Genomic DNA, 24,887 nt, shown 5'->3' on the forward strand with positions numbered 1-24,887 from the left:
CAGATTTAACCTCACTTGACAACTGTTACGAATTATAGGTCAAACTCGTGATTGTGGCATTTCCGGAGCTGGGTTATTATCCTCAGATGCTTATTGTGACTCCCTCTGCCAGTATTGTAAGTTTGTAACATGGTCACTGAAATATATTATAGGCCTGTCTATATCATACGACATGCAGAAAGGAAATAAAATTGACAACTGTTACGAATTATAAGTCTAACTCGTGATTGTGGCATTTCCGGAGCTGGGTTATTATCCTCAGATGCTTATTATGACTCCCTCTGCCAGTATTGTAAGTTTGCAACATGGTCACTGAAATATACTATAGGCCTGTCTATATCATACGACATGCAGAAAGGAAATAAAATTCCGAAAACATGTTACACCATGCATTTCTTTTCTTAAATCGACAAAGTTTTATATTGACACTAACTAAAAATTTAACAAAAGTAAACAATGTCTTATAATATGAATTAAAAGCTAAAGAATGGAACAAAGAAAGAAAGAGAGAAAGAGAAAAGAGAAAGAAAGAAAAAAAGAAAGAAAGAAAATTTATTTGACCGTGACCGTTGACAATATGCTATTCGGCCGAATCTACGAAACGCTCTTGGAAATGATTTTAATTGTGCAAATACAGTTTTGAGATCTTTTAGCGAATACAGAACTTCACAGGGTGATTTATTTTATATTGACCCTTTTTGATTAATCTCCGGACCCTTTACATCCGGAGTTACATTTGTTTATATTTGTCTTTTACATAACTAACATTTCGGACACCTTACATCCGAATATTTTATAAAATTTTATTATTTGAAATATGCTATATACTTTGTGTCTGGTGACCTTTGTTTTATTATTTTATTGGTTCGTTTTAATACTACCTAGAGTATGAGAACTCCTCACTCTTATGAATTTTATGAATCACCTCGTTGATACTGCATTTGTTTACCTCTTTTTTTTACTGTGACAACGTTTTATAGTTATTTTTACCATTCTGGTTATCGTATTGCTTGTGTTTTTGTTTCATGAAGAAGTTTAGATAAGGGAGCAAATAGTCATAGTAGCTGATGCGCCCTTTTTAAACCCTACTAACTAACTATAATTTATTATTGTTTACTAGTATTACTAACCTATTCTTATGATTAGGCCTACCATCATCTTTAGTGTACCAAGGGCAGCAATATGGCGACAAAAAAGATCTACAGTTAAGGGGAATCACTCCGAGAGGGTGAACGATGCAAATACCCACCATTGGGGGAGAAATAATAATAATCTTCATAATCATCATCAAGGTGTAGGTCCTTGACTTATTCCAACACAGTCATAGCACCAATTTCTTGGTATTCCTTGGTTTTTTCTTTCTTTCAGCTTGTTAGTATTGCTTTTTTCAAATATTTCTGACCAAAGAATTTTTAGAAATGCTATTATATTAATTTAAGAATTGTAAAAAAAATAAATCCTGAACTCGATTGAGGAAATATCGTATTATCTGCAAACCAGATGCTTTTAAAGCGAAAATTGTCATCATCATTTTGAAGGAAAATGCGGGCAGATAAGGAAACCACAAACTATATAACAATTCTTGGTCTTCATGATTAACCTTGCAATGATCACACTTAGAGATTTGGATTGGAAGTGACAACGCATGCATATTATTAAACTGAGAACAACTGATAAAATATCAGCTGTGTTGAAACTTTCTGCACATAAGAACATTTCAACGGACAACTGCAGCAGTAGGGGCAGTAAATGACGTAACAACACTTTCAACTACGAAGGTTATTCAGTATTCAGTGTCGAAATTCAACGTGGTCTAGATATTGCTGAGAATTTTTATTTGGAGCCCTCTATTAGGGACAGACAGCCTTGGTAGCTTAGTTGGCAGAGCGCTGGCTTAGACAACGGACCCGAGTTCAAATCTTGGCGATGATGGAGTTACATTTGTAGTCGACAAAGCCATGATTGTGAAAACTTTTCTAGGTTTCTTTCTGTTTTTCCCTCGTCATTTCACCAACACTATTGTAATTGTAATTGTAAATTTAATATTAATTGTAATCTTATTGTTCATGTTATAGTTGTAATCCCCTGGTAGAGGGGCAGAGAAGGCCTGACGGCCTTATCTCTACCAGGTTAAATAAATAAATAAATCTAAAAAAAATCTAAATCTCCACAATTCCCATTTCATTATCTTCATCGTTATCCGAGTTCCGAAAAAAATATGGCACCATTTGTTTTTGCGTGACGCCGAATCGACCTAACGTTATTCTAGATTTCTTGTTCAAAGATTGAGATACAGTAGTGTTGATGGATTCTAGACGACTCATCTGCATAAGAGGCACCGGAGGTCCCCAGGTTATTCTTTGTCTGTCGAGGACATGATGATTCATGTAGACCTGTAAGGTACGGCAGATTAATACCACAGGCACGGTATGTGGATTTGATGGCTGGAGAGCAATGTGTGGTGTGGCGGATGGAGCTGACGTGGCCGGGCAGCACAATCGGTACGCAACTCATTCCATCACGGGTGCACAAAAATCCTATACTTGGGAAGCTCCATGTTCCGCCTGATAAGTACGTCTATCTCTGTCAGGGACAGAGTTATTCACGTGCCTAAATCTACGACACGGAACCTATAGCTTTACTTCCCTCCGGGAGGATACCCTTCAGAATTTATCACCTTTGGCCGGATTTGAATCCAGAGAATCTTGGATCCAGAGTTTAGCATGTTAACCATTAGACTATTGAAGAATATTCAGTATTAACGTTGTTGGTTTAAAAATAACTTCTTGTTTATTCTAGACCAGGGCTGGGCACGCGGGCATGTAAAGTGGGTGGGTAGTTGTGGGTTCTGTGAGGAGTAAGCGAGTTCTTTAAGTCATACGAAGACTGGAAGTGGCGGATCTGTGATCTTACATTATTTTGATGAAGCAATATATTTTGCAGAAACATGCAGTAATAGATGATGGTCCACATCTGTGGAGTAACGGTTAGAGCATCTAGCCGCGAAACCAGGTGGCCCGGGTTCGATTCCCGATCGAGGCAAGTTACCTGGTTGAGGTTTTTTCCGGGGTTTTCCCTCAACCCAATATGAGCAAATGCTGGGTAACTTTCGGTGTTGGACCCCGGACTCATTTCACCGGCATTATCACCTTCATCTCATTAAGACGCTAAATAACCTAAGCTGATGATAAAGCGTCGTAAAATAACCTACTAAAATAAAAACAGAAGATGTAGAAAAATGCACGGTATGCAATCATTTTATTTCAATTTTCCAAACATAAATAAAACTACTTTATTATACAATAAGGAAAACATAAGTTATTAATAATATTGTTGATAACTAAAATTCCTTCGCCAAACAAAGAGTTTGTTCACGTTTAGAATGAAAATGACTAATTGTGCAATACCAACAATGTCCGTACTTTCATCGAAGAAGATATAAAATGCTATGAATTCTTTCATTCTTAATGACAATTGCCGTTCGATACTGAACTAAGTTCTTTTATACGGCGAGCTACAGTTCGAGCAGACAAGCAAACATTCAGATGGGGGCAGATAAAAAAGTTATTTTTTTTTCCCACCATGTTAATAATGTCAAAAGGAGTGCTTATACAAATTTTGGCCACTCGACCGCAATTACGAGGCCGTTCAGAAAGCTACAGTTCAAGCAGACAAGCAAACAGATGGGGGCAGATAAAAAAGTTATTTTTTTCTCCCACCATGTTAATAATGTCAAAAGGAGTGCTTATACAAATTTTGGTCACTCGACCGCAATTAAGAGGCCGTTAAGAAAGTGATTTTTCCTGGGGCCATTTACAGAAAAAAAAAACACAACTGCATGGAAAGATTTATTGAAACAGATGCAGAAATTATTGCGCTATTTGTCCACATATCCCTCACTGAAATTGAGACATATGTCATACCACGGGATCAATTTTTGTATCTCTGTGACGTAGAAGTCAGCCACCTGGGATCAGCGTTTGACAGCCGTCTGCACACCTCTGTCGATCCCATGACGTGACAAATGTCTCAATTCCGGTTGGGAATATGTTGAAAAATAGCTCAACAATTGCTGTGTATATTCCAATAAATTGTTGCAATGAAACTGTGTTTTCTTTCTCTTAACGGCCCCTGGCAAACTTATTTTTTACGGTCCTCTTAATTGCGGTCGAGTGGAAAAATTTGTATAAGCACTTCTTTTGACATTATTAACATGGTGAAAGAAAGAAAATTCACTTTTTTTATCTGCCCCTATCAGAATGTTTGCTTGTGAGAGGTTGACCATATTAAATTTAGCAGATTTTCCTGGAGTTACACTCTCAGCAGTTATTCGCAAGCACGGTTTCACGGAAGGTCCTTCTGAGAATAGTCGGCATTCTATCGTAATTAAGTAACTTATTCTATTTTGTAGCTAGCTGGAACAACACTTGATTCCGAACCTGTAAGTCCGTGTCCTGCATGAAACTTTAAAAATATATATAACGTACAAAAGTAAACCGTTGAGCTACTAAATCTACTATTAAAAATGAATCAAAGTTTTCTTAACTGAGTACTTCAAGAAATCGATATATAATGTATCAATAACATAAAATATAACAAACGATAAGAATATAACAATTAAAAAAAAATAACTATTTCGATGACTTTAGGTCTTTCAACGTCTTCAAACGTTCTTACTCTCCAAATTCATCATACGTGGCCGCGCGTCTAGCTTTGTAATGTCTTTCAATATTATATTTGCTTGCTGTACTAATAACTGTATTACACAGAAGACATGTTGTACGGTCGTTAATTACAGATATAAAGAACCTATCATACCACGGACTATCGGATCTTCTCGTCCCTTGTTTTGCTAGATTCAGCGTGTTCTGCAATGATTAACACGCCCACTGATCCAGTAGCTATACCTGAGAGGTAGTCTGATCGATTGCCCAGTCAAGACAGAGCAAGCAGCGGGTGCTCACTAGAGATGAACAACGATCGAGAAAGCAAGACTAACAGCGCCCGCAAGGCCGAAAACCCACATTACAATGTTGTATACATAGCGTAGTTGATGTAAAGACTTGTGAGTGTTTCGAGACGTCGAGATTGATCACTCCCGAAGTCCCGAACGTCAAGCAGCCTTGAATCGCCACAGTTGTTTATACCTGACTGAACTTTCAACTACTTTGGCAACTGTTATACAGTGTGATTTATATAGAACTGACACATTTCTTTCTTTAATTATTCCGTTGGAAATTCATTCAATGACCCAATTTTAGCACCAAATTAAGCAGAATGTTCTGGAATTTCGATTCCTTGTCACTAGATGCGCAGATGTTTATGTTTTATTCCTATTGTTGGCAGCTATTTTCGACATTTTGTGTCAAAGTGAAAATGCAGTACACATTAAATCAACGACTCTTCCTTGTGAAGCAATACTGGATTACGAATTCAATTACAGCTAAACAAAGGGCATACCAGAGAGAATTTGGTGTTCGCAATCCTCCCAAAAGAAACACAATACTGGGACTGGTAAACAAATTGGAAACAACTGGATCTCTGGTGAGTGAAAAGGGCAAGCATGGTTCATCTAGGCTTCCCACGGTTATTGTTGACGTAAGAGCACGACTGGAGCAGTCACCCAAAAAATCATTAAGACGTTTGTCTTTGAGTTTGTTGAGCAACTGGACGATGTAGAGCTGAGTCAAGGATATTTTCAGCAAGATGGCGCAACATGCCATACATCAAATGAATCCATTGAACTAATTGCAAGTTTCTTTGACGACCGAATAATTTCCAGGAACCTGTGGCCACCGAGATCTCCGGATTTGACAACGCCGGACTTCTTTCTATGGGGTTACTTAAAACACAGAGTTTACGCCACACGTCCCCAGACATTGGACTATCTGAAGCACAACATCACACAGGAGATTCAAGCTATTGACAACAGAGTCCTCCAACGAGTGGCCAGTAACATGGAACGACGTGTTGAGTTGCCTTATGCAGGATGGAGGACATTTTCAACATTTGCTATAGAGGTAAATAATCTCCCAAAATTCCTCTACATTTTAGGTATAATAAGTTGTCGCTAGCACAATTCGTTTTGAAACAATTAATGAAAGAAATGTGGCAGTTCTATATAAATCACTCTGTATATGTATAAACTATCAAGTAGCCTGTTGAATTCTTTGTAAGTTGATACATATGTATGTATACTTTTTGCTGGTTGAGTGGATGAGAAGGCCTTACAGCCTTAACTCTGCCAGCTAAAATAAATCATTATTATTATTATTATTATTATTATTATTATTATTATTATTATTATTATTATTATTATTTCAAACATCATCTCTACCTTTCAGTGTATAATAATCCATTCCCCAGTCTTTATTTAATTACTAGGCTCTTATTAAAAGGCTAGGAATTTTCTTTTCATATGTTTGAGATCAAGTGTGCAATATTAACGTTATGTTTTATGTTTCTTAGAAATACAAATTTATTTGACAATTGTTATTTTTTCTATTTATATAACCATAGGTAATATCATATAATAGAAGCAGAGAATTTTGATAATTAAAATACTGTTGTGTTTTGTCTTTCTGTCTCATTTAAACGTTTATAATGTTATTTATTTCAATGATATATGTTATTCAAAGTTACGAAATCTTTCCACGCCGACCAAATGCTGTTTCGAGAATGATGAGCGAGACTCGAAGCGCACGAGAATGACGAGCCGAGACTCGAAAGACAAAAGCAACGAACACAGCGAGCGAGAGCGGCAGTTGGTTTTGTTCATCTCTAGTAATCAAATACAGAATATGCTTTTATGCCGATGAATGTTTTAGACAAACATTTTCTGAACGAGTAGTGTGTAGTCAACTTCATTTTTAGTATTAATGCCGTAAGATGGCAAAATGAAACTACCCGTATTTTCGGTTATAAACAAAGAAGATCAGTTCTTCGTCGTCCATTATGTTTGATTCGCATATAAAAATACAAATGGTAGTAGCGAGAGCTGTCACAGAACATCGCCTATTGCTTAAACAATAAATATGTGTACAAGAAAAGAGGCATGAAGAATGGGTATGAGGACGCGACGTCCTCATCGATGAAAAGAAATGAAGCTACACTAGAAGAACTTCAAGTAAAATCAATCATTGCTGTCCTCAGTGAATACACATAAGAGATTGAGAAGCCACATCGAAAGCATGACGAAGCAAATTATAAAATGTAGGCCATCAGGGAAACTATCCTTGGGGATGACTTAAAATGAGAGTGAGAATCCACTGATGAAGAAGAAGATGATGATGATGATGATTATGATTATAATGACGAAGATGTTGACGTCATTCACATTTAAATTATAGAGCCTTATGATTTTATGTTACCCGTTTGGTATTTTTCCAATTCGGGGTTATTTTTTAATTTAGCAAATTTAATAAAGCTTTTGCACGCATGTCGACAAAAAAGTTTTTCTTTATTCATATCCAATGCGATAACTCGGTCGAAGAGAGAATGTAGGCAACTGGTAATAATATAACAATTTCATTCTTGTTGTCTGCTGATTCAAAGAACATACATAGTGATGCTAGTATCACATAATGTAACTATCAGATCTCAATTTGTCACTAGTATTTACTCAATTCAATGAAATTGCATGAACTGTGACATGTTGTGCGTTCCCTTCCTCATAAAGCCTTCTTTCTTACCATCATTGTACAGCTATCTCTTCTCCAATCTAAATTTGTAGCAAAAACAATATGTGGTACAAAGTTTTAATTCTGTTGTCGTAACTTCATGTTTATCTCGCGTTATGTATTTACAAATGTATTCTTGCATTAGGAGAATATTAACAGAATAAACTTCGTAGTATCATATTACAGCTTGTTTATACTACAATATTTGTTCTCTTCATTTACCGCAGTCTCATTTCGCACACAGATACTGCTCCTCGTACTGTCAGTAAAAACACTTTTTAACATTTAAATTTGTTTCATTTCTTCGTAATTTCATAAGACAGCATTTAAATTATCTTCAATATTTCGATTTATATACAATTTTTCTTTGTTTCATTATTACTATTCATTTATATCTTGCTTTTTTATATATCCCTTCCTTATCCTCTCCCTCTCTCGCACGCTCACTTTGTCTTTTTGTCTACTTCTTTGCACTCATATTCAACACTTTTTCCTTTCATTCATTCATTCATTCATTTTATTAATGCATGTAATTATTCAAACCTTAATCAATCAATTTCTTCATCCATTACTTTATAATTGATTGTGATTCAATTAATGCAATTTTCAATTTTGCGTGTAATTTTACAGATATTTATTTTATTTATATACATTAAAAATATACATTAAAATCTACTATATACATACACCAGAAATATAAATAAACAATTTACAGACGCTCGTGGTTGGGAGATTAATTTATTTCTTTCATTAATTTCTCTCTTTTTGCATTAATTCATTCAAGCTTCCATGGCAGTCCAATGGCTAGAGCGCTGAACTTATAATCACATGGACACGGTTCGATCCCGGTTTACCCCCGATTTAATAACTTTTGTAGGGCAAGCCCGTGGTCCAGATAACACAGGTGTTTTCTCCGGAAGCTCCAGTTACCCTGTGGTATCCCAACAAAAACTCCATCATTATCTCATCTGGTGTAGCGTAGACCAGCCTGCTATGGCGCAATCTTGGCACATTCATTCATTTGTTCTTAATTCTTTATTTTTCTCTGTTCGTTATACTTGTCACCCTTCCTCTCACTATCTTCCTCCTTACTCTCTTTATCTTTTCATAAACTCTATCTTAGTTTCTCTAAATTTTTGTCCTTTTCTCAACTTCTCTTTGTCTCTGCCATAGTATTTTTCTGTCCCTCGTTTTTCCTAATTAGGCTACACTGGTTAACAGCCATTTTGCATCTGATATGTAATATATGAATTCATTTCAATACTTGGTTGTAAAATCCGAAACGGCCTTCGGAATTGCTGTAAGGTAAACGTACCAAATAACGCCACCTTAACACTTTAGTCGCTTTTGCTCTGGAAATAAGTTATGTACAAACACGAAAATTATGAAATAGAAACTGTAATCTTATCTTTACAAAATAGGACAATGAAAATGGATATATTATATACCGAACAAGAATTAGAACTCAAATAGGAAAACTTTGTAAACTGGCGTTATTAGGAACAGGTTGTCCAATTAACGCCACCTATTTTCTAGTAACCTATACACTTATAATTGTTAATGAATTATTTTTCCTAAGCAACACAAATTGAACTAAGCGACTAAATTTGAGTTTCTGTTAATAAAAGATACAAAATCACTCAATACTAATGAAAGATTCTTGATCTGAAACTGAAACACCAGATGGATTAGGAAAATATGATTTCCAGTAACTCCTTACTTTAAAAAAAAAGACAATGTGACACAGTAGAAAGTTATTAAACACAAAAGCATTTACCTTAGTTTAATATGAATGTTTTCCAATAAGTAAAACAAAAAAATTAAGTTATGTAAAATAAAAATAAAATTAAGAGTTTGATAAGCAATTGAACCAATATCATCATTGCACATTCTGAACATTTGTAAGTTGAAAGCTTAGTGATTTTCCTGATGTTTTCACACTGATCCTGTACTGTCAGCCTTAGTACTAACATAAGCTACATTTTGTCTGTAGACCTTTAACGCCACTTGGCGTTAAAGCGCTACTGAGTACTTGATAACATGATATGCCTGTTTCTCTAACATTTTCAAATGTTATAGATAGCAAATACTTTCTATACATAGAAGAATGTTTAAGGATCACGAAAATATATAGTTTAATATAGTTATTATTTGCTCAACACACAATATAAAATATTGCCTCTTACCTTGATATAAGAACAGCCATTCACTATCAACACACAACAGGAAAATGATGGAATATAATGTCACTCGTAAATGTCAGCGGACAGCTAGTAACTCATTTCATCACTAGATTGCAAGCGAATGCAGGCTACAGTAGTACACTACCGAAAACTTGTGTCGTTAACAAATTTTAATAGGGTGGCGTTAAAGGTATACATGGCGTTATTTGGCTCAGGGACCTTATTATGTAAGGGTTTTGAGATATTTTAGGTTTTATATGGATTTTTTAAATATTTTATCTTGTTTGTGTTGTCATTTTTTCAGAGATATTGTATAATAAATAAGAACTATGATGGTTAAACTCTTTATTTGGATGTAGTACACGGTGGAAGAAGGTAGGCTATATTTATTGAGCTAAAAATAAGGAAGTTATTGAAAGATCCTACCTTTAATGCAAAGCTCACAAATCTTGAGTTAACCCCTTGGTCCTCTTTCAAAACGCATTGTTTATGGATTTATGGATAACAGAAGAGACGATAAATATTTCCATAGTGACTGCTCTGTTAGATAACTAAAAGAACTCAAAATTCACATTTATTTTACACTCACACCTTGATTTTTTCCCAGAAAACTAAGGTGCTTGTAGTGACGAACAGGGTGAGCATTTTCACCAGTATACCCTACCGTGGAGAGTCGTTACCAAGGTTACTGGAAGCACTCAATGATGGGTGATTACAATTGGTTTCATTTTAGGAGACGGATGATACACTGTACAAAACGAAAGATCGTCATCCCATTTTGCCGAAAGAAATTGGTTTTAATCTTTGTAAATATTAACATCTTGTATTATTGTGAATTATTTTAGTGAATTTCTTGATTTATAAGAATTTTTTATGTTATCAAGAAAACGTTAGTGGGGTCTGAGTGTTATGTTTATATTTAAAATGAGTCATGTCTGTCAATATCGCATTACTGTATTTGTGTTAGTGCTGTGCATCTAGGAAATGTGACATGATAGAAAAAAGCTGATTTTTCAACTGAATTCAACACACCAAAAATGAGGTAAATCCATGCATTTACACACCAGTTGCACGAAAAAAGTTTCAATTTGTTGACTAGTGTTAGTTATCTCGTTCTTGTCAGTCTTCCTTTATATCTCTTTCTTCACCCTATTCTCTATCTGCATTTCATTTATTCTCTCTTTCATCGTTTCGCGCTCCTTTTTCTCTCTGAAGCCATTGTTTTTCATTCTGTCCACCTCGTTTCTCACTCTTTTTTCACTCGCTTCTTTCTCCCACCCATCTTTCTCCGTTTTTCATCCCGTCCCTCTTCATCTTATTACACTCTTTATTTGCCTCTCTATTTCTCCTTCTCTCGTTCTCTATATTACTCACATACTCTCTCTCTCCCTTTATCTTGTCCCTATTTTCATCCTTCTCCATATTTTTAACTCTCTCTTTATTTCTCTCCCCAGCTTTATTTATCTATGCCCACTTGTCAGCCTTCACTCTTTATTTCTCATTTTCTTTCCACTCTCATATTCTCTCCTTTCCTCTCACTTTATCAATATTTTTCCATTTATTTCTCACTTCTCCTTGCTCCTTTTTCCCATCCACTTATTCTTACTGTTTTAATCTCCTTTGTTCTCTGTTTTCTTTTCGCTACGATTATATCTCAGATAGCCAGCTGTAAATCGAATATAGCTACTTAGATCGCGAGAATTATTTTACTGAACCAGATTAGGGTTTGAAAAATAATAGCCGCAGAAACTTTCTACGAAATAATCATCACTTACCCAGTAGCATTCCAAACGCGGAGTTGACGTTGATAATAACTGATGCGCTCGTTCCAGAGATCCCAAGGTCCTCGAATCTTCCTCTGAATAAGAGTCCAAATGACTGAAGAATGGGTACCACGATCAACTGAAAATACACAAAGAATGAAGGTAACAATAACTTCAGAGAAGATCTAAAGAATCACACTATGGTGACCGTAAGATCCGTTTAGGGATGATACAATACACTTAAAAAGAGAAAGTGAACTATGACTGTCTGAAATGTAACTAGCTCAGATACAACCGCAATAACATAATGCATGCCGTGACATATTTCATTAATATTTGCAATTTAATTCATTGCAGTCTCACTCTCTCTACTTTTTTCTTTGCATCACTTACACATAATATATGAGTACCTACGCTCTTTTGAATTAAAGACACTTTCACTTGTGAAACACTTTACATAACATGAGGGAAAGGTGTCGCTAACGTTCAGTTAATTTTTCTGTTTTCTTTATTACTGTATTTGTGTAAGTATAGAGAAAGTATTTATTATTATTATTATTATTATTATTATTATTATTATTATTATTATTATTATTATTATTATTATTACTCATGCTTTACGAATTTCATTAACTGGGCCGTTTCAATAATTCAAAGCAAATGTTTCCATCTTCTTCAGACTTTTCTAGGAGAATACCCATATTTCGCTCCCATAAAGAAGCACAAATGCAGTCATTTTTCAGATCATTATTTTTATAATTTATGTAACTCGTACAGAAAAGTTTGGAATTTTATTAATTCCATACTTATAGTGTGTTCTTCCTCCTTTCGTACAGTTATTTTGTATTCTATACAAAATAAAATATATGTTCCTGAGGTTTCTTTATCATCATGTTAATGTTGCTGATAATTTTCGTAAAATGTCATATACCCTATTTATGTTTTAATATTTCAAAATTTTACGTCTAGATTTTATTGAGGTAACGAATATTTTGTTACAGCCATATGGATGCAATATTGTCATAATAAACTCCGTAAAAGATAAATGGTAGCGCAGCATATCGCTGCAAGCCGGAAGGTCACGAGTTCGATTCCCGATGGGATCATGGATTTTTCCACTGATTTAATCCTTCCAGCCGCTCCAAGGCCCTGGAGTCTACTCAGCCTCTAAAAGGAATGAGTACCGGGCCATTTCCTTGGGGGTAAAGGCGGCGGGCACGTAGGACAGACATCCCTACTGCTATTAAATGCCGATTGTTTGTAAAGATGGGAACCGTAATATCTCACGATCCTCTGGGCCGATTTCGCCTGTCATGGAGTTGATTTTACCTATTTAAAAGATCAGTGAAAATAGGTATAATCATTTTCTTTGCTTTAACGGCTGGGGGACCATAGTGCTAACCACGTGATACCTCCATTCTGGTTGGATGACCGTCCATCTCTGCATCGGGATGTGGGAGTGAGGCCAGCAGCCGGCTGGTCGATCTGGGCCGTAAAAGGGCTGTAGAGCCACGGATTATATTATTATTATTATTATTATTATTATTATTAATATTATTATTATTAATATTAATATCAGCTTGTAAATTATTATGTCAGTTTCACTCGCATGAAATATTAACGTTTCAGTTGGTTAAGTGTGGACCTACAGATTCATTCACTCATTCATTCATACTTTTCTACACTAGAGCAGCCGACAATGACGTCAAAGACTCTTCGGCATCCAAGGGCGAGAGTTTTCTTCAGAGACGAAAATCGAAAGGGATACACAATTTGGTTAAGAGATTAACACTATTGTTTCAATATCAACATTTTATCGTCGAGTTTTCGTGAAAATTTGCGGGTATTTTAAGTTCATATGACCTACAGCATTCCAATAAAATCCTGGTAATGTTAATCTTACTATTTTAATAAGTAGTTAGGTCCACCGCTGTGAAGTAACGGTTAGCATGAAACAAGCGGGCCCGGGTTCAAATCCTGGTTGGGACAAGTTACCTCGCTGAGTGGATTTCCGGCGTTTTCCCTTAACCCATTAAGAGCAAATGCTGGGTAACTTTCGGCAATGGACCCCGGACTTATTTCGCTGGCATTAACACCATCTCATTCAGACACTAGATAACCATAGCAGTTGATAAAGCGTCGTAAAGTAACCAATTAAAAATTAGTTGGGCAGTTGGCGTCAATTCATTAAGTTACATCAATGGCGCATCGAACAACTATCAACGATTACCTAATATGATCTCATTTATTATAAACTATTGAATATATTATTATGACACATAAATACATTCATTATAATTACTACGAATTACATTTGTGCTAAATCAAGATCATGAAAACTTCTTATCGTTACAAAACTGGAATAAAATATTGACACAATGTATCTTATTCTCAATCATGCTAGAATAAAACCAAGATCAAACCCTCCATTAAGAAAAAAACAACATATTTGACACACCCTAAATTTTCAGTGGCCAAAAGGGCACAAAAAAGTGTACAAATTATGCGAGCAAGTACGGTATATCTTCATTTTTGTACGTTCACGCACTTAGAAGTGACTATAAATAGATAATTACATTACATTAATGAACCCAAAAATACTTTCCATTAAGTTATTTGGATTCATATATACGTATGTATATTCATGCATTACTTATAAATAAACACGGGTCAGACGTACATGATCTTTCGCTTAGAACTAATGAGTCACAAGTAATTACATTATCGCGTTAAAATAACATGCTATCATGCGCATATGAACTGAACGCTGTCGTATCAATAAAATTGTATCCTTATCGTTAGACTGTACGTACTTCAAATTATAAGTTGAATTTCGCTGCTCAGAAATAATAGATAGGTTACGTTTATCCAATTATTATAGGTAACATTACAACTAGACTCCGGATTTTTAGATCGCTAGAATGTGATTTTAGGTGTCTCAATCGGTCATTAAATTTTAGGATATAGGCCATAAAAATCTAAAAATAGGCTTTTAACATAAAACATATTATACAGTATATACGTATTTCCTTTAAGTTATGAATTTTCTGAAATATCAGTTACAAAATTGTGAAATTTATTTAAGTGCTTATAGTATTATTTAGTGCAGGCCCTAACATGTTACTAGTCAGCGATGTATGCAATCCAGGGGAAGAGGAACTGATCACCCTATCTCATTATCTTCTGGCTTAGTTGCCTCATGAGTAATGCTTTGATGCTTTATTGGTGTCACTTGTGAGGTTCAAACCTGCCTTCGGACAGTTGACTAAACAACAACAATATTATTAAACTATATAATATTTATCTACATTTGTCACATTATTAACTTAATAATATTGATCATCAGAGAACCAGATACTGTGCAGGAAACTCCATCGCGGGCAAGATGGCGAAGACGCACTGTACTAGAGTTTGTTCTGGTCAATCTCTGCTACAAATCAAATATTCTTTTGAGGGGGCATCAGGACCCAACTTTCCAACAATTAAATAGGCTATCTAGTACCTCATGCTAGCTGTAGTTTCATCTACTGAGGGTCAGAGATGAGAGTCGCCAATGTTCAAACGAATTCTACACAGAGCTTCCTCATACGTACTATGAACATGCAGTAATTTTTCCTTCTGATGAAGTATTGCTATGCAAATATTCTTCCAAGAAGTCTTTAAAATGAGGATTCTAAAGGGCGTTAAACGGATATTTGCTGCGATGATGGCTTGGTATTGTTGAGAATGGAATTAATTTTTTTCGAAGAACTATTTAAAAAAATTTTTCTTTTTATTTGGTTATTTAACGACGCTCTATCAGCTACTTTCCCTTAAAATATTTACTATTCCACCTGAATCACCCTGTAGATGTAATTTGTGTTTTATCTTCTAATTTTAAAAAAGCCAACACTACCACCCCTTAAAATATTTATTATTCCTCCTGAATCAGCCTGTAGATGTAATATGTTTTTTATCTTTTATTTTTTTTTTACTAAGAAAAGCCAAAACTACCACCCCTTAAAATATTTAGGGCTACTATTTCTCCTGAATCACTCTGTAGATGTAATATGTTTTTTATCTTCTAATTTTTTTACTAAGAAAAGCCAACACTACCACCCCTTAAAATATTTACTATTCCTCCTGAATCACCCTATAGATGTAATATGTTTTTTATCTTCTAATTTTTTTACTAAGAAAAGCCAACACTACCACCCCTTAAAAGATTTACTATTCTTCCTGAATCACCCTATAGATGTAATATGTTTTTTTACCTTCTAATTTTTTTACTAAGAAAAGCCAACACTACCACCCCTTAAATATTTACTATTCCGCCTGAATCACCCTATAGATGATATATTTTTTTCTATCTTCTAATTTTTTTACTAAGAAAAGCTAACACTACCACCCCTTAAAATATTTACTATTCCTCCTGAATCACACTATAGATGTAATGTGTTTTTTATCTTCTAATTTTTTTTACTAAGAAAAGCCAACACTATCACCCCTTAAAATATTTACTATTTCTCCTGAATCACCCTGTAGATGTAATATGTTTTTTTATCTTCTAATTTTTTTTACTAAGAAAAGCCAACACTACCACCCCTTAAAATATTTACTATTCCGCCTGAATCACCCTATAGATGATATATTTTTTTCTATCTTCTAATTTTTTTACTAAGAAAAGCCAACACTACCACCCCTTAAAATATTTACTATTACATCTGAATCACCCTGTAGATGTAATTTGTGTTTTATCTTCTAATTTTTTTACTAAGAAAAGCCAACATTACCACCCCTTAAAATACTTACTATTCCTCCTGAATCACCCTGTAGATGTAATATGTGTTTTATCTTCTAGCTTTGAAGACGATTTTTCTACATTGCACAACAAAAAAAAAATTAAAACGTGATAAAATGTTTCATATCTACCGTGCAAAACGCACGATAATCCACAAGATAAGAATTGGACATTTGTCCTTTAAAAACTATTACCTTTCATTTTTAAGTGAAATATACAAATCACATGCAAGTACTTTTTCTAAATTAATATGTTAATTTTCCTACAATGTTTCTTTTATCATAGCTAGGTAAATATTGTATTACCTCCCGAAAATCACACCCAATACGCTACATTTATAGCAATTAATCAATGCTTAGGCTAATATTTTTGTCAAGAAACTACTAGTAATATTAAAGCCAATATTTCAAGAACGACATGACAACTAATTTTGAAATACCTCGGCCAAAATCTTAAAAACATACATTTAGAACATTTTTTTCGAAGCGAGTACTAACTCAACTGTGAACACAGCATATAACGATTTCCCATATTTAACCATTAAAAATATACATGGTCCCAAACTTTAGGTGGGCCTTGTTTGATAAACCTACCTTACCTGAATCATTCACACTTCCTAGTACTTTTAATTTCTTCCTTAATATAGCTTTGTTTAACTATTCATCTATTTTCAAAACTTTTATGTAGGTAAATAACGAATCATTCACACTTCCAAGTATCTTAATTTTAATCATCTATGTTTGAAATGTTATATATGTAATAAATCATTTACAACACGGAATACTGATATTCTTATTTAATTCCTTAACATAGCTTTGTTTAATCATTCATCTGTGTTCAAAATTTTACGTAACCAGTCATTCGCACCTCCAAGCAGAACCTATCTCAAATGCGGAGACTCATCAGTAGATTATTCGTAAAGAAAAAAAAAAAAACATAGAAAAACAAAGGTCGATTCGTATAATTTGTGACAATTCATGACTTTTAAAATAAAAATCGTGTGAGCAAATTTTATTAAGGTATTTAGATCTCCGAACCCAGCGGTTCTGGGTTCGATTCCCGGTCAGGACGACTTGCCTGGGTGAAGTTTTTTCCCCTCACTCCTATGGATACATATCAGGTAACTTTATCAGACGATTGGAACCCCACTCATCTTTGCCACTTTCTTTCCTCCCCCATCATCCTTTCCTCATCATCCCATTTCTGGTTTTTCAGATCACTCTACAGGCAGCCTCCCGGAACTACTGGCTCAACGACGTTGGATGGCTTCTGCAACGAGCACCCGAGGCGGACCTACTCAGGGGAGGAGTTTCGCCTCGGACCGACAGGGGGGCCTTGGGGGAAGTTGCCGAAGTAGGAATGGTATATGGATTTCTGTTGGCTGTAGGGACCGGTCGTCAGGGAGTCATGTAATTGGGTTGATGCGCGTAGGGGATCTATGGCACGCAACTCTTTCTATATCAAGGGTTAGCGCAATAAATCTCAACAGGTCGCAGTGCTGGGCCATCCGTGCCCCCCTCACTTAAATTCCATTCCATTCCATTCCAAGGTAATTAGATGATGCAAGTGCATTATTTTGAAGAAAAAAATTAACGGTTTTCATTTACAAAGACACGGTTATATAAACATGTTATTTTAAACAACGGAAAGCATTAGACTTATTTTCATAAAATGTACTTGATATCTTACTGTAAGGACTACAATTAAAGTTAAACCATTTTGATATAGCAATCATTTTTTTTAATTTCTATTACATGTTCAATTTTCAGTGACGGATGCTATTTGCAAAACAGAACGGCCGCATGGGAATTTACAGACTTTAAGCGAACAATCTTGGTGATTAGATTTGCAAACTGAACACAGAAACAATTAATACTCGAAGGCAAGTCTATTGGGACTCTCGTTAATTAGAAGGTATATAATTTAACTGAAGTTATCATGTGAGTAAATATCCACGAAAACTTGTGCCTAGATAACGCTAAATGAATTGACATAACGCTAGTACGTGGTGTAAAAATAACACCTGTATATCTAAAAAATTATCATGCACTGATATTTTTCAAACGCAAGTAAATTTCTTATAAAATGAAGAAAACACTAATATTTCCCACTTAAAAATGGTATTGACTAGGCCTATAGTAACTCCTTATATTATTACAGGAAAATATGAGAGTGCATCTATCCACATCGACAGCTAATATCAAATGTAATGCTATGTAGACAGACTTTTTGCTATTTTAATATCGTCGGTAGATTACTATACCAATTCTATGGCTTAATGCAAGAACAACCAATCTCAATTGTTCATCAAATTGAGATAAGTTGTGCAATCAGCTGAAAATATTCTGTACTGGTACTTTTATATGCAAGAACAACAAAAGTCGGTAAAATCTTCAAATTTTGTTTCAGGGTTTAGGTACAGCTTACTGCAGTAAAATTTTGGAAATATTCAACATTTTTTTCCTCCATTACTGTATTTTGTACAATAATGAAAATTAGCATATGTTCTTCTGCCATATGAAAAAAAATATTTTTACGATTTAAAAAAAAATACATTTTGTTTTTCAAAATTCAATTCACTATGCACTGATGAAGCGTTTCCCACATAATTAAAAAACTAGCCAACATCCTGTGATGGAATTTTTTGTGTGTATTTATGCATGTCATATCTACAATATGATGCGAAATCACTTCTCTACCTTTGATAGACTGTCGATAAAAAATAAATTCATTTAAAAATATGGTCAAATATTAGTATTGTCTTCTAACAAAAAATAAAAAAAGTATTGTTCATTAAGGAATGTATTTGAAAGAGCGTGATATTACAGGATTTTCAGCAATAAAATAAAAGAGAGAGAACATGAAAAAGTTAACAAGTTTATGAGTTGTGAGGGAAACACTTCATCACTGCACAGTGAACTGTCACCATTTTAAATTTTGAAAAAAAAAAAAATATATATATATATATATATAATTTTTTTAAATCGTAAAAATATTTTTTTCATATAGCAGAAGGATAGTGTTTTACACATACCAATTTTTATTATTGTACAAGATACAGTAATGGAGGAAAAAAGGGTTGACTATTTCCAAAAAATTTTCTGCTGTAAGCTGTATCTAACCCCGTAATTGCTATAGGCAACTTAAATTACAGAATTAGTTGTATTAAAAAATCAAATCATTAATAGTGCAGAGTTTCAGCTTTCAGATAATGGCATTGGTTGTTACTGCATTAATTATTCTCGCTTAATGTACATGTACACATTACATACACATATCCTTATTTTAGACAATGGATGCCCATAACGTAGATGGAGATTATCTCCCACCTCACAGAAAATCTACTACAGTGGCAGTAAATATACGAGTCCTAAATGCTTGCCGCCCTTACCCCAAGGAAATACCCGTGGTACTCATTTCTACAGAGTGTTCAGCTTGGCTCCCAACCACGAACACGCACATCAGACATGCTTGCGTTAATGAACCGATGATTCAAACATATGCAGCATCATACTACGCTCAAGGTCAGAGCAGACACGCGTTTCGCTAGCCTCTGCTTTTATCTCAATCTCTCTACTCTTAAATTCCAGCCCAGATCACATATATAACAGATTGCTCAGCCTTATAGGCTTTGATGGCAACAATATTTATCAATTTCACTATGCTGCCATCTAGTTACTGCATAAGAAGTCACGTTATAACTCTCATTTGAATTGCATGGAAAAACTGTACTTCCATCTAGCGGTCCTTCTCAATCGATGTTGGCGATCCTGGTGGTTGTTCTCTTCCATGTTACCGATTTTAACATAGGGATGGCCAATCTGTTATATATGTGATCGAGGTTCCAGCCTGTCTCTCTGTTCCTGTCTGAGTCTTTTTCTTCTCCGTCTCTATCTGTCCCTTTCTCTCCGTCTCTATCTTATTCTCTCTGCCTTGATCTCTCTCTCTTTCTCTCCATCTCTGTGTTTTTCTCTGCGGCCCCCCCACCTCTGTATTTTTCTCTCCGCCCTCCTCTCTCTGTATGTTTCTATTTCCCATTTGTCCGTCTCTTTCTTTGTCTTCATTTCTGTTTGTCTAGTCCTTCGTTTCGACTAAATAGTACCCGGTAAGAAAAATGAATATCTATCCATTTTATAGAAACTGAACATGTCTCTCACGTTTTTACTCTTGTATAGAGAGGAGGCTGTTCAGTAACCTTTATATGAAACAACGAGTCAAAGTCAGGATAGGAGAAAAAATGTCAGAAGGAAGTGAAGTAGGGAGAAGAGTACGACAAGGATGCCTTTTATCACCTACTCTGTTCAACATCTACTTGGGGGATTTAGTGAAGAACTGTTTTCAGAACATGGGAGGAGTAATAGAAGGAGGAAGAAGAATAAAGTGCATAAGATTTGCTGATGATATGGCGTTGTTAGCAGAAGAGGAGATGATACTACGGGATATGCTACTGGAGCTAAATGACAACTGTGAGCAGTATGGAATGAAGATAAATGCCAACAAGACGAAGACCATGGTCATAGGAAGAAAAGTAAAGAAGGCAATAGAGCAAGCGGACAGCTTCAAATACTTGGGATGTACTATAAGCAGTAACATGAGTTGCTGCCAAGAAATCAAAAGGAGAATGGCAATGGCAAAGGAAGCTTTTCATAGAAAAAGGAGCATCTTCTGCGGAGCGTATGAAATGGACAGAGTAAGAAATGAAGATGCATTAGAAAGAGTGCATGAAGAAAGAATGATACTGAAACTGATCAGAAAGAGGAAAAGAAATTGGCTGGGTCACTGGTTGAGAAGAAACTGCCTACTGAAGAATGCATTGAAAGGAATGGTGAACGGGAGAAGAGTTCGGGGCAGAAGAAGATATCGATGATAGACGACATTAAGGTATATGGATCATATGCGGAGACAAAGAGGAAGGCAGAAAATAGGAATGACTGGAGAATGCTGGGTTTGCAGTGAAAGACCTGCCCTTGGGTAAAAAACTATTAATGAATGAATGAATGATGCCTCAAGATTTTTTGTAAAATTGATCGCACAACTAGAAAGTCTCGCTTTTGTGACGAAAAAGATACAAGTTACTTACATTGCTCAGAGCGAAGGCGAACACAACTACCCAACCCCAGCCTCCGTCCGGGGGTACAAGATCTTGTTTCTTAACCATCATTTTGGTCTTTTCCTCCTCCGAACTTTTGCCTTTAGCTGCAGTCTTTCCTCCTTGCATTGTTTCGGCACTTTCAGCTTTGCATCACCAGTCTGCAATAAGGAAGAAAACACGTTAGCATCAAGGCAATGCCACTACTGTAGTATCTTGTATTCCATATGAAGTAGTTGGAGATTTTCCATCTGGCACACATCCACGATTATACAGTAGAATATCAATACTTCAAACCTATGTTATCAATAAATGTGGTAGGTAGGCCTATTTGTAATTTAACAAGTACAAGACGTATTTTATATATAGAAGCCACTCTTAAGCAATGGTGAAGGCAAAATTATAGGTAAAACTAAAGTGAAAGGGGAGGACCTGTCGAAATATTTTTTGTTCATTACAAATATAAAAATACCTGATTGCGAGCAAATAGTAGTTTCTGTAATAAAAAGTGGCATGGGATTCATGGAATCTCTGTAAATGCGTGAAACGTTTATGCTCTCGGTTGGGCGTCATTGTGATATTTAGAGCTAACTTCAGTGCAATTTATGTGTTCCATTGTTAAAGATTACTGAATATAAGGTAAAGGTTGGTAATACTGTGATACGAGTAATATTGTGATAGATCTTTTTGAGAATTTATTACAATTTTACTGAGCGAGAAAAGAACCGGTTTTGTGCAGAAACTTGTCCCGAACATTTCCTTAATATTTGACGCAAAAACCGATCTTCCTCTCGCTTAGTAAAATTGTAATAAATGCTCAAAAAAAAACTATCACAATATTATTCAGATCACAATATTACGAACCTTTGCCCTATATCATAAATCTGTACAAGTACTTACAATGGAATGACTGTTTTTCATATGAATGATCCGTTACTAAGCATGTGACGTCAGAATAATGTGTCGTAACTCATTGCTGTTGCTAAGCAACTGACGTCATTTTGTTTGAATTTTATTCATTTGACACCCGAGCATAAACATTTCACGTTAAAAATCGCCTGATGACTCAACAGCCACAGTTAGTTGTAATTATGTCTCTATCATGTAGCATAATACAAAACAGAAACGAGAAAGAGAACGAAAAAATTGTTAAAATACATATATTGTAAATGTGAGCATTCACAATTAACGAGAAATTGCCGAAGCCCGAGTAACGGGAACGAGAAGGCCGGCGAAGTTTTAACTTTGCCGTTCTCGTTTCCGATCACAGTCTACTAGATTCTTTCTGTTATCATGCCGTGACATAATTTATTCTTCATGCATCGTGTCTAACTCAGAAATTCAGTAGAATCATTTTTAATATATGCTACGTGTATATGTGACCAGATTACTAGGGTATGTGAATTGAATTGTTAAATATTGTGTGTCATGAATTTTAAAGTTGGTTAACCTGTGTTTATGTTGGCTGTCTTGTATTCATGAGAGAACGCCATAGATCAATTATACACAAACAACATCAGAATGCGTAATATCGACTTTACATATCGTTACTGACATACATATCGATATGCATAGAAGTTTCCGTTCTCGGTTTATTGTGAATCAAAAATCTTCACGTCCACGTCCTCCGCTTCCCGTTCTCATTTTGGTTCTCGTTCCCGGTTTATTGTGGACCAGCCTTAAGTATCGGACAAAAACAGACTTGTTCAGTTAGTCAATCTATCAAGTGAAAAACATTCAGTTGTCAGTCAATCAATCTGTCATTCAGACATTTTCAGTCATTCATAGTAATAGAGCTATATGCGGTCATTCAGAATGATGAGGAAAATGCGGCCATTCAGGGGTATAGAGTGAAATACGGTTATTCATGGTTATACGGTAATAATAAATAACTATAGAAAACATAGTGAGATTCATTGATTAACAAAAATAATGACATTCAGTCAAAGTAAGGGTAAGATTATAAATTATACGAGCCATCTATAACGGCTGGAGAGATCATCGTTCTCACCACACGATACCTCCATTCTAATTGGATGATCGTTCACCTCTGCTAAGGCATGTGAACGTGAGACCAGCAACCGGTTGGTCGACCATGGCCCTTCATGGATCACAGGATCACAGGATGTCACTACTCCGGTATAATAAGAGTCAAAATCAGTCATTCATAGTCACATCATATTCAATTATCCTAAGTCAATCATCCAGAATCACAGAGTCAAGAGTCAGACATATAGAATCACAGACTAGTCAGTCACAGTCACTGAGTAAAAAGTAATCAATTATAGAAGTCACAATCATCCAGTCAGACAGACGAAAAGTCGGACATATTCAGAGTCAGTCGTTCAGAGTAATACCACAGTCTAGTATATACAGTCACGAAGCTCAATACGTAGTAAATATGCATCCACAGTTAGTTGTTAACCATTACGATCGCTACTATCGCCTCATTACAGACAATGCAAAATAATACCGGCACAGTCTATTGTTCCTAGCACCCTCACAACTCAAGCTTCGTGACTGTATATACTAGACTGTGGTAATACTTCGATTAGCGGCCATTAAAGTCACAACTGGATATTCACAGCAATTTACCAAAATTCAGACTGATTAACAAAAACAGTCTTTCACAACCTTAGATTCAAGATTTAGTCACTTAGATCATAGAGTCAAAATCAGTTGGTTAATGAAACAGAATCACAAATAATCAGGCGTAATCAGAGCCAGAATCAAAGAGTCAATAGTCATATGAATATCAATGTGTTCATTCTACTGTTGGATAGAACGGATCTGATGATTTCTCCTTCCGTCGCTCTACTAGCCATCATAACATCATGCACAGCTCTGGGAGAAATTTTCCATTCATTGAGAAGAGGTGGAACGCAGAAAACTGGTTCTAGGTATCTATTTAATTTCGCAGCATCTGTACGAAAGCGTCCCAGATACCCATATTACAGAATACCACAGACTCTGTAGGCTATGTACTGAGGAAAGAGAAAAATGCTTAATGTCCGGAAAAAAATAGTGTAATGTCAGTATTCTTGAGTTATCTCAATTAATTATGGGCCATAGATTTATCATGTCAAAAACTTAGTTTTTGTGTACGATTATAAAAATGGCTTGCGTCAGTATTTTTATGTCGCAACGTTTGCACATATTTTTAATAAACTCCATTTAAAAATACAGTATAATATTGTATCAATAATTAAAATGGTTAAATGAAATATTAAACAATATATCTTGGGAACATTTTTCACAAAAGAAACGAAGTTTAACTTTCTTGAACGACAAACTGGTCACAATAATATGTTACTGGTTTTGAGAAAATACGCCTTATGCCATTACAAAAATAATGTTTTCAAATCCTGCCAATATTTACGCAGAAAAATTATA

General features: G+C 35.2%; 1 protein-coding gene across 4 annotated transcripts in view; it reads right to left on the minus strand.

Annotated features, from left to right (window-relative positions):
• Nucleotides 1–24,887, minus strand: part of LOC138694633 (monocarboxylate transporter 9-like) — a 326,720-nt gene that overhangs the window by 37,962 nt on the left and 263,871 nt on the right. For all 4 annotated transcript variants that reach the window (XM_069818551.1, XM_069818552.1, XM_069818550.1 and 1 more), the window contains 2 exons: nucleotides 21,486–21,655; nucleotides 11,638–11,764 (listed from right to left, as the gene is read on the minus strand). In XM_069818551.1, the coding sequence (XP_069674652.1) occupies nucleotides 11,638–11,764; nucleotides 21,486–21,623 (265 nt within the window). In that variant the 5' untranslated portion in view covers nucleotides 21,624–21,655. The remainder of the gene's footprint in view (nucleotides 1–11,637; nucleotides 11,765–21,485; nucleotides 21,656–24,887) is intronic.

This window comes from Periplaneta americana, chromosome 2 (genome assembly GCF_040183065.1).
Source record: "Periplaneta americana isolate PAMFEO1 chromosome 2, P.americana_PAMFEO1_priV1, whole genome shotgun sequence".
NCBI classification, from domain to species: Eukaryota; Metazoa; Arthropoda; class Insecta; order Blattodea; family Blattidae; genus Periplaneta; species Periplaneta americana.